Below are 13319 nucleotides of genomic sequence, written 5' to 3' on the forward strand. Positions count from 1 at the left end.
TTGCTACTGGGTCCCCAAACTTACAATCCCGGTTGTTTTACCCAGGCAAAACTCTTCTTCAGCCAGTCACCAGTTTGTCAGCACTTGCTTTATTCCTCCAGCCCAAAGCTGCGGTTGTATGACCTGATGTCACCACCACCTCTGCCCCCATCGCTTCTGGTTGAGTATGTATTACTTTTGGGAGAGATGGAAATCTATTGGTTAACATTTTATTTCTTTCTGTACATCCATGTTCTTCTTTCTCAGAGAGATGCATTTGCCTGGGGAAAGAAGAAAAGTGGTATGTCAGAGTTAGTGTATTTACATGCTAATGTTTAGATATATGTAAAATTTATGTAAAGGAGAACAGCGAGGGGCGGAAGGTGGTATCTGTGTTGGTAACTGTGACTGGCATCTGGGGAGAAAGCTCTGGTGCTTCTTCGGGTTTTATTGAATATTGCAGAGTGGAGATTTCTCATTTTTAATTTACTTATATGATGATCATTATCTGCTCACAAGTTCAAGACCACTTAATTCTTTATGTTACTTTCACACTATGTTAAAAATAGTAGTCTCTTGAATGCTCTTGAACTACTTTTCCTAGACACAGTTATACAGTGTGTCAAGATACAGCCTTGCTAAATTTATCCTGATATGGGCTTTAATTACCTTGTGTAATTCCTGGGAATGAACCAAATGCAGTGAAATTTTGTTGGGGTACTGAATTCTTCTTAATCGCCTGTCTTTTGTCCATCAAATTCCATTACTAAATCTAAGTTTATAGGTCTGTTTGATTTAAGTGGGGGAGTATTTTTTTTTAATCGTTCCTCTTCACCATTATGAATGCAGTGTTGTTTCTTTTGAGCTGATAGTGTTAAGCTGCTAATGTGCCTTCATTCTTGGGAGCCATCCGTTCTTGCATCCGCATCGTTACAGACTCTCCTCACTGGCCTCCTCCTCTCCAAACACTCTCTCAATCACTTTTTATGGAACTGTGCCATTACGACAGTATTACACTGCAGTTTTAAAGGCTATTCTGTCTTTTCTACTTTACAGCCAGAATTACAATACTCCTTCTCTCAAGGTACTGCTTGGCAATATGGTTTTTATTTTGTTTCTTTCTGTAAGGTATTTGAACTATGTTTGGTATTTATTTATTTTTATTGTTGCACAATTTCTTTGGCTGCTTTTCCTTGATGTACCACTGGGATCTGCACTGTTCCTTCCCCCAGTTTTATTGTAATATTTCTTACTTTTTACATTGTGAAAGAGATACTGTCATAGTGTTGACAGTCCTGGCAGATGTCTGTGACTGGCCCAAGTATTCCTTAACACCTGCTGATTTTTTCCTCCTGTTTCTAGTTTAAATAATCCTCCATAACCTTGCCAGTTTTCTATGCCAGCTGTCTTGTCCTACTTTTTTTAAGGTGGAGTTATTCCTCACTTACAAGCTTCCTCTTCCTAAATAATTCCAGTGAGCACTCTATATTCATATTCTCCCTTTTCATGTTGCTTTTAATTCATTAATTCAGACACTGATAATCTACCTGGCTGATTCTGTCATTAATCCTCTCTGTTGATAATCAAATTATTTATTTGGTTACATTTTGAAAAGTGATAGGAACTGCAGTCACCCATCATTCTAGATGCACAACATGATAGGTAAAATCTCCTCCCAAGACCAACATCACAATTCACTATCACTTATCATCAGTAAGCTAAATGCAGATTTCCTCTTTGTAGTTTGTTCCTATTAATACAAGCCTAGGGAAAAGGTGCAGAGATAATTTGCAGCATGCTCTAAAAGTTAGATAAGGATTATATCAGACCACAGATTGATTATATTTAAAGCCATGGGACCCCCAGTGGCAATATGACCCAGCTGTTCCCTCTTATTTACAGCAGCAGAGCTCTGGCTTAGACGCTGCAACTGATCTTGGCAGCTGTAGCACCACAGCACAAGGGGGGAGTGAGGCGGAGGGAAGCCCTTTGTCCTCTACAGTCCAAGGTAGGAGCATGAATGGGTATTGTAATTTCAGATACCTCCTGCCACTGAACTTGTTTGACTTCTGTGACCCGCAAATGACCAAACAGCTCTTACAGATCTTGCACCCCCAACTAATAACTTTTTTAATGAGCTAATCAAATGATTCCGCAGCCTATTTGTTTCTCAGTACAGTAACACTATGTCATCTAGCAATTAATTCCTGATAGGGCAATCATCATAGCCACTGGGTTTAGATACTGCTCTCTAAGGGAAAAAAGGTTTCCTTAGAAAATAATTTCTATACGATATGGGGGCTCTGAGCAACCTGTTCTAGTTGAAGATGTCCCTGCTTATTTCAGGGGGGTTGGATTAGATGACCTTTAAATGCCCATTGCAACCCAAAGTAGTCTATGATTGTATGCTACTTAAACAGTATTAGAAAAATGCATCCTGCACTCATAAAAGAATATGGAAGTTTCAACCTCACCCTGAAGTCTGTTCATAACAAGTCATCAGGAATCTTTTTTTTTTTTTTTTTTTTAATAGATTAGTTTCTCCAAATGAAAACCAGTCTTCTGAGAAGCTGCTCTTAGAGAATCTTGTGGGTGGAGGATGTTGCTTCTTATGTCTTCTTTTGAGAATGAGAATTGCAGGTTTTAATTGATTTGTAATGTACATTTGCAGTTCAGTATTATGTAAAGTAACCAGGACTGAGGAGATTTGGAGTTATGGTGCAAGTACCCTTCACACCTTTTATTCACAATATCAGACCTGTAGGCTACAGCAAAGACACCCTGCGACCCCATTATTTACAGAAAAACTGAGCCATTGATTTTTGAACAGATTGGTAAATTGGATGTGATGTGATGAACACCAACACTATTCATTTAATGACAACTTTGTTGTCTTGCCTTTGTCTATACATCTGATTTTCTTTTTTCACTTAGACTTTGACAGACTGATTTGGTGACATCTGCTGTGTACTCATATGGTGGGATGAGCAGTGAGTGATCAGGTTTTCTGCTGACAGAATTTATTTCTTTTTTACACAATGAGAAACTGGATACTTTGAAAAAAAATGTAAATCGTGGAATAATGAGGAGAAAAAAAAAAAACTCAAAGATTGTCCTTGCCCCATGTCTTTCCTTTTATTTCTCTAACCACCAAGCAGTGCTTTTTGGACAGTCTTCTGTTCAGTGACGTTGGCATCCATGTCCTGCCATGACCTCACCACGTTGTCATCATACCATAGTCTCAAAATGTAAAGTATCCTACTACAGGAAATTTGCCACTATCAGTGTTACAGTAAGTGTAGTAAAGTAAACTGCAGAAGAATATGTTTCATGTCAGAGGAAACAGGAAAGCTGCTAGATGAATCGGTTTCCTTTTTAGACGAATCATCTATGGATCAGTAGGTTTATTCAGTTACTTAAAAAGCAGTTAACATTCCATTAGCAACAAACTGTGATCTGTGTCAGCAGTAAAGGACTGTTCAGTCATTTATTTTAGAATGAGCAGTCACTGCAGGGGGAAAGAAAATTATTAAATGTGTCACAAGCAAATAAATAGTAAGGCAAAACCAGGGATTTTCTTTCTCTTTCAAAATATTAAGTCTTTCTCCTAGGAATATTCATTAATATAGAGCAATCTTTTTTTTTTTTTTTTTCCTGATGTTTCCTATGTGCAGGATGAGTCACAAGTTTCCAGTTCTTCTGATAGTTTGGGTTTGTGATTAAAGAGGAAAAAAAAGTGCATGCTCAGATTTGGCTGGTGCCATGTTATTTTATTCAAGTAGGAACATTGTCGATTCAGCATTATGTCCTCTGCTAACCTGGCTTTGGTCCCAAAGAGCTGTCTTAAAATAATACCTTTCCTTGCAGCTAGCAGCAGAAATGTACATGGCCCCATCCCCCAATGGGATCTTTACCTGATCATGATTACTTTCTGTGCTCAAAGCAGGCTTTATCTCTCAGTTCTCCAGACTCACACAAAATCTGCACTGACACAGGAGTTAATGTTAGGCCCTTCTTATTCTTGAAGGGCAAGTTGGATGCTCTAAAACCTTTTTAGAACTAGTGAGAGCAGGTGTAAAATCGAGTGTCATTGATACCATGGCTAGCCAGACATGAGTAGAATAAGCAATTGTGAAATCTTCCAAGTTATGTGGCAGCAAAATCCACTCCAAGCTGAGCCAGGAGTTGTTATCTGAGTCACTCTTCTATGTGGTATTATGCCAAATCAAGCCAAACATCAAACAATTAGCAGTTTGATTGCTTTTGTATGGTTTTGAAGCTAGTGCTCGGATTGTACAGTCCTGCAACCCCTTAGGGCAGATTGTCTCCACTACTGGACATGTCTCATAAAAAATGGAGTTCAATAGTTGCAAAAGCTGCATGGTGTTTTACTAAGAAATTTAAATGTAGACCACCTTCTCAAGGAAAACAGTTCTACATTACACAATAATGTTGCTTCATAAGGTTTTAATCCTTTTTTTAATTTCTCTGAAAGATCCATCATTATAGAGACATAAAGAGACAAGGGAGGAAGAAATATAAATAAACAGGTGGTGACTACACTGGTTAGACAACTAGTATTTCTTGTAAGCCAGTAACAAGCAGATGCACAGCTACTCATTGTGTCATGTAAGACTATGATTAAGACACCGGCCCTAAGTGTCATATTTGCTTTGAAAAGCTTCTTTTATTTTGTGATTATGATATTTATATATATCAAAATATATGTGTAGTCAGTATGAGTAATTTTCAATTTCTAATCAAAATTAGCAATTAGAAATGAAGAGCTTTTACTTTCAGTAATAGCAAATATCCCTCCTTTTCCCTGAGATTCTGCTGTGCCTGCACAGATTAATGTGAAGGGAGACACTCCTTTCTTTCATCCTTTTCAGAAGAAAAGAATCCTGAAGGGTACTCTAATGTGAAGGAAAAAAAGTTAATTTTTTTCTTTTGCAAGTTTCTGCTCGTGGCTGCTCTGGTGTAGCATGAGGGCACAGAAAACATTGTAAGGGCTTCTTCAAAAGCCATAACCTCGAAGAATATGGTGATAATTAGTAATTTAGAATGAATTCTAAGCTAAATCGCTCGACTGTTTTGGGCTTTTTTAGACCTGAGCCCTAACTGAAACAACTGTGCTGAGACCTATCTCCAAGAAGTAAACTCCTCTGCATATTACATTTTTAAGGTGCAGGGTGTTCAAAGCTCAGATTTAATGGTGGGTCTGAAAGATTTGGCATGAGTTCTCCAAGTTTAAATAACAAAAGCAGCATTTTATAACCTTTTCTCATGTCAATTCTTTCCTTCCGTGACTTGAAACTCCAAGATTTTCAATATGGCTCAGTAATTCTAGTAAAAAGGAAGAAGCAAGTAATGAACAGAACTGATCATTCTGGAAATCTTCCAGTGCTGCTGCTTAGAAAATGTTTTTTAAGAGATATACTCAGAAGTAGGCCTTGCATATAAAGAATACAGTCACATCACTGATGGAAGTGCAAAGCATCAAGCTAGGAAGTAAAAAGGAATTTATTCTTAACAGGTACTTTATATAGTCAGTGGAATACATAAATGTATGCAGATAATGTGTAAAACCTTGTGGATGTTACAACCACCCAGACACAATGGTCTTTAAATCACCTTTGCAAGTAAGTTCTCAATATCAGAAGGAGTATTTTTAGTTCTGTAAAAAATAAGAGAAATGCAATATATTTTTAATACTAGGTATCAATTCAACTGATGATGGAATATCTTGCATAACTCATGAGTGACCTTGTACACATTGAAAAAATACTGTAATCTGATCCTGAAAGCATAGACTATGCTTCCCTTTTAAGACAGATAATATAATTAAGCTGCACCTTTCAAAATGCCCCTCTGATATTATCTTATTGTGTAATATTTACCTTTGGATTTTTTTAATGTTTGAATGGTTGAAAGAATTCGAAAACCTATTACACATAGCAGCAAGTGCAGGCAAGCAAATCGTGAAATACAATTTCTGGAGTGAGCACCACTTAAGTGATCCACCTCTATGCCACCTGCTAATCCATCTCTGGTAGAACTACAAGGTTTTCAGTATCTTGCAACAAGTGTCATTTTAAATGGGAAAGCAAAACTTTAAAAAAGCGAAACAAGGAAAACACAGCTTTTACAAATAAAAGTCACTGAAATCTTTCCAAAACACCAACAATCAGTTGTGAAACCATCGCATATTTCTGATCCATAAATTATGATTTCTTACATTCAGAGAAACACTTGCTTCATTTGTATATGCAGATAGAACCTTCCTATATAATCTAGCTGTGTTTGTGGTCCCAGTAGCTTTGAAGATAAATATTGCAATAGCTTCTTAATGTCTTTTAGATATATACTAGATATCAGTAAAGAGAATATCTTTCCCATGTTATGTACTGAATTTTTAAGGCAGATTTTATTCTTGCTTCAGATTACCTGGTTTCTGACCAAAATGGGGCACACTGCATTTAAAAGGAGATATTAAACAGTGCCATTGCCATTTTATATGTTCCCAACATTTTCTGTAATAGCTTCTCTAAAATGTGTAGCATAAACAAAACCCTCAAGCACATTGCCGTAAAATGGCTTTATTGGTGCTCATTTACACTGACCTACATAGGTTGTTCTCAGGCTCCCCATTCCTGAGCAACGATGTTCATTCTGTATTTGTGCCAGGAAAGCACTTAATGTGTGCCGAGCCATTTTTCTGTTAAAGTACATTCTGCTATCAAAATAAAGGCACGAATACAATTTACATTCTATTCATAAAATCAGAAAAAACAATTTTAATGAAGAAAGAAGGCAGGAGTTACTCATCCAGTTATTGTACAAAGCATGTCTGCATTGATCTAATTTTCCACGTTACCCAAAAGCGAAGAAAGCTCCACCAATCTAAAGTCACCTGTGGATGTGAAGAATGGAAATGGAAACACAGTATGAATGGAACATCTGGTTGTTTATTTTAGGACTGACTTTTCACAGACTATTTATAGCCTTCTATATTTCAATACCCTAAAGCACTCTAAAATTTACTCAACACAAAAACACTGAGGGAGGACATTTTATTTTCATTCTATGTCACGTGTAAGATTTTGAAGTGTTATGGGATGAATAAATCAGGATTCTTATTTTAGACAAAGCAAAGATATCATAATTAATGAAATTTGACAAAGCAAGAGAATCTGAAAGATATTCAAGCTCTGGACATATGACATGTAAACATGTTTCACCTTAGCAAAATGCTGCAAACTTTGGGTAAGGAATTTACCACGGAAGTGATCAGGGATTGGTTTTACTTGCTTGGTTTGCATGGGTGTAATATGTTGAACATCATGCAGCACATTCATTAAAGCTTCCTATTAAAGTCTCACTAAACTAATATCCCTTAGAAAGCAAACCATTAGTCTGAATTCCCCAATTTTCAAGTATACTTTTTCAACTCAAAGTTTTTTCTCATTAGAACTTGCTGACATCTATATGATATATAAAACCTGCTAGGTAGGCACCCAAAATCCCTCATAGAAAAATATGAATATTAAAGGCACTCTGAATCTTCCATATAAAGCATACAATCAATGCATACCACATCTGCTTAAAAAAAAAAAAATAAATAACATATCCTCTTTTTATCTGCAGAATTTATTTGACAAAAGAGTCCTCCCCCACCAAAAAAATTAACTGATCATAACTTTCTCTGTTTTCTCCGCAGGACCAATGGTGCCCCCTTGATTGGCGAGGATACTCCAGTGGTGGTAAGTTTCAGATTTTCACGTAAAAAATTGCGCTGTCGAACTGTGGCTGTTCTTATGTAACTGCTACTAGAAACGACTTTTGCTGGCCTTGTAGGTGGTACGGTCTGCGGAGGCAGTCCATTGATTTCATATGTCCACTGCATTGATTGTGTCTGAAAATAATGAACAGAGACATAGAAAAAAAAAATCAAAACCAAAAAAAACAGTGGTCAAATATCTTGAAAATTTGACAGTGATTTATCATACCACATTGATTTCAAAAGATGTTTATCCTTTTCCATGTAAGGTACTGGAATAACACAGAATGAGAATTGCAACGCTGGAACACAGAGAACTGAAATCATATTTAACTTTATTCAGGACAAGGCATAACAAAGATGAGAAATTTAGCTTCCTGGCTGATCTAAAATTCCTTTTTTATTTAGTAAACCCCATAACTCAGTATGTTGTTCAAAGGTAATTATGAAGCAGCATTTTGTTTGCTAAGAAGTCATGTGCAACTACCATAGATCTTTCAGTCATTTTTTCTTTCACACTGTATGACTTTAATTCTTGAAAACAGGTATTTATTCCAAGTCTTTAGCATTGTCCTGACATTACATCAAGGAAGAAGTCTATTCATTTTTTTTTTTTTTCTGTTCTCCTATTCTTTAAGGAAAACAAACACAAACAAACAACAGAAATATGACAAACCCCAAAGATTTCAAATGATGTGTCGTTATGTCCAGCTTTGTACAAAGACTATTTGTTGCATGCCCACTTTGGGCATGCACTGTCATCTATTCCTTTGCGCTCAGCCATTGGACATCCCAGGTTTTATGTTTGACTAACAAATGGAGCAAGATGTAGGTCTATTAAAATTATTCCTAAAAATTATTAGGTTTTTTTTTATACAGAACATAGACCATAGTGCATGTACATAGTACAGAGAACACACTGCAGACTCAAAACAGTGGAGTCATGTTAAATAAGTGATATTTCTAAATTCCCAAGATCTGCCTTCCCACATTTGGCACAATGCTGCAATCAAACAGCTGTGCTGCTTGTGGTTCTGGAGCAGGTATGGTGGTGCTAGGCTTTTGCATCATGCTGCATTGACCTAGAGAGACCTGGCTTGTAGGATCACCTTTCTCTCCTGCTTCATGTCATAAAGATTTATCATTACAACAGCGCTGTGATTTATGTAATTAATTTCCTGCATAAAACTGACTTAATCCTCAGAACAACCATTTGTAGATACTTTTCATCCAAGGAAACAAAAGGTCAGAAGGGCTGCATATACTTCCAATTGATCTGAAAATCAGTGCAACAGTCAACCTCAAAGTTCATAAGTTTTTCCCTCAAGCATTTAGTTCACAGTTCAGCTTCCAACTTGGCTGGCTTTGTGGCCCACTTGCTCATTGCAGTTTGAGAGCTCTGCTTCTGCTTTGCTGCTGGGCATGTCAGTACATAAAGCAGATTTGGCCTATAGAGAGGAGCAATAATATCCATAACAACTGTGACAAATTTTCACATAGCACAAATGCTATCGACCATCTCCAAAGTATGGTGTGTATATTTGTCAAGCTACTATTACATTCTGTCAATTAATTACAGTCAGCACTAGAAAGGCCATAGGGAAGAGCAGTCAACCTTCTCCATCTTGAACTTTCTCTACAGTCATCCCATGATTCTAACAACATACAGAAGAGAATAAAAAGGATGTTAAAGTGGCTCTTGGACCGTATTAAGTTTTGTTAAATATCAATTTTATATTTGTCACTAAAAAAGTTTGCATTGATGATGCTTATCTTTGTTATCTTTCATATGCTCCCTCCTGTTGTTCTAATTGTTACTCTGTCAGTGCTAAAGTATATTTAAGAGATATCATTGCAAGCAGTTTTGTATTCATGTTGCATCTATTCCACAGGAAGAAGTTTCAGAGCACTGAACTGTACACCCTTTGACACAGGCTTCGCTCTCTGCTGTGTGCTTATACAGCATTCACACTATTTCATATATAGGCTGCATACACTTACAGCTCTTAAATATCATCACCATATGAATCTCTAATTGCGGTGCTTCTCGTTAGACACCTGATTTTAACCACTGATATCTATAACTGAATATATACTCTTCTGTTCTGATGTTGAAAGAATAAGTGACTTTTTTTTGCACTGTACTTTTAAAGAACCATTTTTAAAACCTCTACTTTAAAACTGGCAGTACTGATTTTACATAGTGTCTTCTGAATGAATTGCCTTATTCAAATAAGATTAGTAAGCATAAGATCTTAATAGATATTTCACCATGCATGCATAATTTTTAAGCTTTCATTACTATTCTGCTGAAATCAAAATCTAATTTAAATTGAATATTATTCCTGTGTAAAGCAGGCAGATTAACTCATCTTTATTCTCAACCTTATTTAATACTGTGAAATGATCTAGTAACTGTACTGACTGTAAAGATAAAATCCAGCAAAAGCAGGTGTGACATGGACCAACATCAGTATCTTATGTCCAAAGATAAACTTGTCATTTAAGAAAAGTAAATCGCTCCAAAGTTAGCTGATTGTTTTATTAACTTCAGTACAAAATGAAATGCTTTATCTTTCTTTTAGTGCACTAGATGAACAATTTAGTCCAAAGAAAAGTTAACATCAGGATCATATTCACTGTGTGCAAGTCTCATAGATCACTTCAAGGTCAGAGAAAAGATCTGATAGGTGTTTCAGCCAATTATTTAAACTGAGTATCAAGTTACTAAAAAATCATTTCTGTTCATGAAATCCACACTATAAGACAGTAACTTTACTGTCTATAGTGTTAGTAAGTGTTTGAAGTGGGATTTTAAAAAAAAGTGGTAGGCTATGCCACCTTTCAACTTCATTTATCATCAGCATTAAAGAATTGATATAGCCCTCTGGGTAGTAACAACCTTTTGCTAACTTCCTCTTTGCTATACAAATATCCTAGATTGTACGTTCTGTTTAGAAAAAAGTTTGTGGCTTGGCTTGGTGAAAAAAGCTACCTATTTGTTGCTGCTGTAGTCTGCATCAGATGCCATTCTGTGACAGGAGAGATCGCTCTCTTCCTGATGGAAACTTATTGGGTTAAATGGGGAAATTGTTGTGGGCATTATCACATGAACCTTTTAGAATAGCATCCATCAAGCTAGGGAAAAAAAAAAAAAAAAGGCGGTAACAATGAAAAAACCCCGCCCTAAGTTACCATCTTGAAATATGATAGTCCATCTATTGTAAATCATGCAATGTCATCCAAGACAGTTGGACACAGTCATTGTGAAAAAATGGTGCATTTATTTACTGATTTGCTGAAAGGCAGACTCTTATTTTAGTTCACCATTTTCTGCTAAAGGGGAAACAAGTGTTACACGAATGGAAAAGCGCTACTGTAACTGTCAACATAACTTGGGCTAGCGCTTTGTTTAGCACTAGACCCACCTAGAATTCAGTATTTTTTCAAGACAACCTAATATTCAGTAATTTTCAGAAAACATTAGACACCCACAAATGTCTATTTTACTAGAACATTTGATTTCCAAGGGTAAAATACTAGGTTTTCAAATGTTGCTGAATCCATAAGTATTTTCTTCAGGATAAGGCTCTACAGCTTAACTACAACAACTATACTAACCAATATGAAAACTGCAGCAAGAATCCCTGCAAGTGCCTGGAAGTTGCTGCTTTGGGTTTCCCGGTCAGACATGTTTCACCACAGGAAAGGACAAATCAAGTTTCAGACTTTTCCGGAGTGGTGGAGAGGAGAGAAAGAGACAAAGGTAATCTATATATGACCATATAATTATGACAGAATATTTGACTTACAAGCTGTATTTACTTGCCTAAGAAGTGGGTCAAAATTTCACAAATCAGAGGAACTCTTCCTCTTCCTATGTTTAAGGCAGTGCAGTTTATTATATCAAATATGGAACAATTCTAATACTAGCACTGGTAGTAACAAAGCCCAAAGATGAAGCTATTGAATCCATTACAATCTACAACACAATAAAACAGAGTTTCTGTTAAGAAGTTATATCTAATATAAACATAGGTATTTAAGAATCCCAGGCTCCCTGCATCTTCAGGCCTATTCCACATGCAATTTAAGAAGACCAGACCACAGTCTGAATATCCTTGACAGTCTGAGGGAGGATTTCCTGTTGAAATGAATGACTCTTATCAAATCCTCAGCATTCCTGGTGACTATAATCCAGCTGAAGTGTTAAGAGAGCAATAATATGGCTCACCTGTTTGGAGTAATGGCCACCTGCAAAGCTAAATCTTTCTGAAGAATATTTTGAATAGTTCAAAAATGAGATGCATGTTGCCACTTTTTACTACACATCATAACTTATTCAACTAAGTTATGTAACCATCTTGATGGCTGACTGTAAGTCGCTCTGGAAAACAGCATTTTCTCAACCTTGTCATCAGGCACATGGACAAAAAAGTACCGGAAAAGTTAGGCTAACATCTTGATGTAAGTCTGCAGCAGCCTGCCTGAGACACAGTTGCTGATCCCAAGAATGGAATGTGGTACGAACACCCCGGGAGAGAGAGCTGCATGGCACGAAGAGTGCCATGTACGAACACCCCAGGACAGAAAGCTGCATGGTATGAAGAGTGATGTGCTGTTCTCTGGTACAGGACAAGCCCGAGCTGATAAGGTGGACCGCATAACTTATGTCATCAAAGACTGATCAGCATCGATGGAGCTGATACAGAGGAGGAGCAAGGTGTGTTACTTGGCATAAAAGATGGCTTCTCAGCAACCGAACGTTGGAAGCTTTTCCCACCAAGGATCAAGACAATCATTAGGACCAGCAGGACACTGCCTGGACTTGGGACCACAGGGACGCCTTAGACCTGTGGTGGTAGCTATCGATCTCTTTCCTCTTTTCACTTTTACTTTTTCCCTTTCCTTTCACCCTCTTTACCTATCGCACACCGGTTTACGGGCAAACAATAAAATTTCACTGTTTGATTGAAGTGAACCCCTTTGGCATGGTCACCTTAATTTTGCACTTTGAGACCACAGAAAACGAACCATCACGAGTCCACCAAGTGGACTGTGACACTGATTGAGTAATGTTCATGAAGTAATTTATTCAGCAAATACTGGTAACAGTCCGCAAATAATTTATATAAAAGTATACTTTTTGATATTCAACCTAGTCTTACAGATGGCTCATGATTCATAGAATTAATTTGCAGAACACAGATCATCCATGTGTATTCACTGTAGGCTGGAAGTGCTACTGAGTTACATGCTAATTAATTGCCAGATAAATCTATGTTAGGATGGTGTTAAATGTCAGGAGCAAGTATCAGGAATTTTAAGGTAAATGGTATTCCAAACAGTGTTAACTCAGAAAAGTCCTAATAAAATTTGCAAGACTTCCAAGTAAGTTAAAACACAGGAAATTACAGATCGTCCAATATTCCCTGATCCTTAATTTATACGGCAGTGGTTATGAGGAAAGATGACCAATTATGATCACTGTATACAGAATGAAATTAAACCAAACCTTACTATGAACTGTGGAAAGGAAGGGTAAAGGCAAGAAAACTCA

At 36.9% G+C, this 13319-nt stretch overlaps 1 protein-coding gene across 1 annotated transcript in view; it reads right to left on the bottom strand.

Annotated features, from left to right (window-relative positions):
- Positions 1 to 7672: 7672 nt before the first annotated feature.
- CFAP47 (cilia and flagella associated protein 47) overlaps positions 7673 to 13319 on the bottom strand; it is a 345415-nt gene continuing 339768 nt past the window's right edge. Inside the window, exon 64 of the mRNA XM_086482089.1 lies at positions 7673 to 7894. Within this exon, the coding sequence (XP_086338215.1) occupies positions 7673 to 7894 (222 nt within the window). The remainder of the gene's footprint in view (positions 7895 to 13319) is intronic.

The sequence above is a fragment of the Leptosomus discolor genome, chromosome 1 (genome assembly GCF_034619465.1).
Source record: "Leptosomus discolor isolate bLepDis1 chromosome 1, bLepDis1.hap2, whole genome shotgun sequence".
NCBI lineage: Eukaryota > Metazoa > Chordata > Aves > Leptosomiformes > Leptosomidae > Leptosomus > Leptosomus discolor.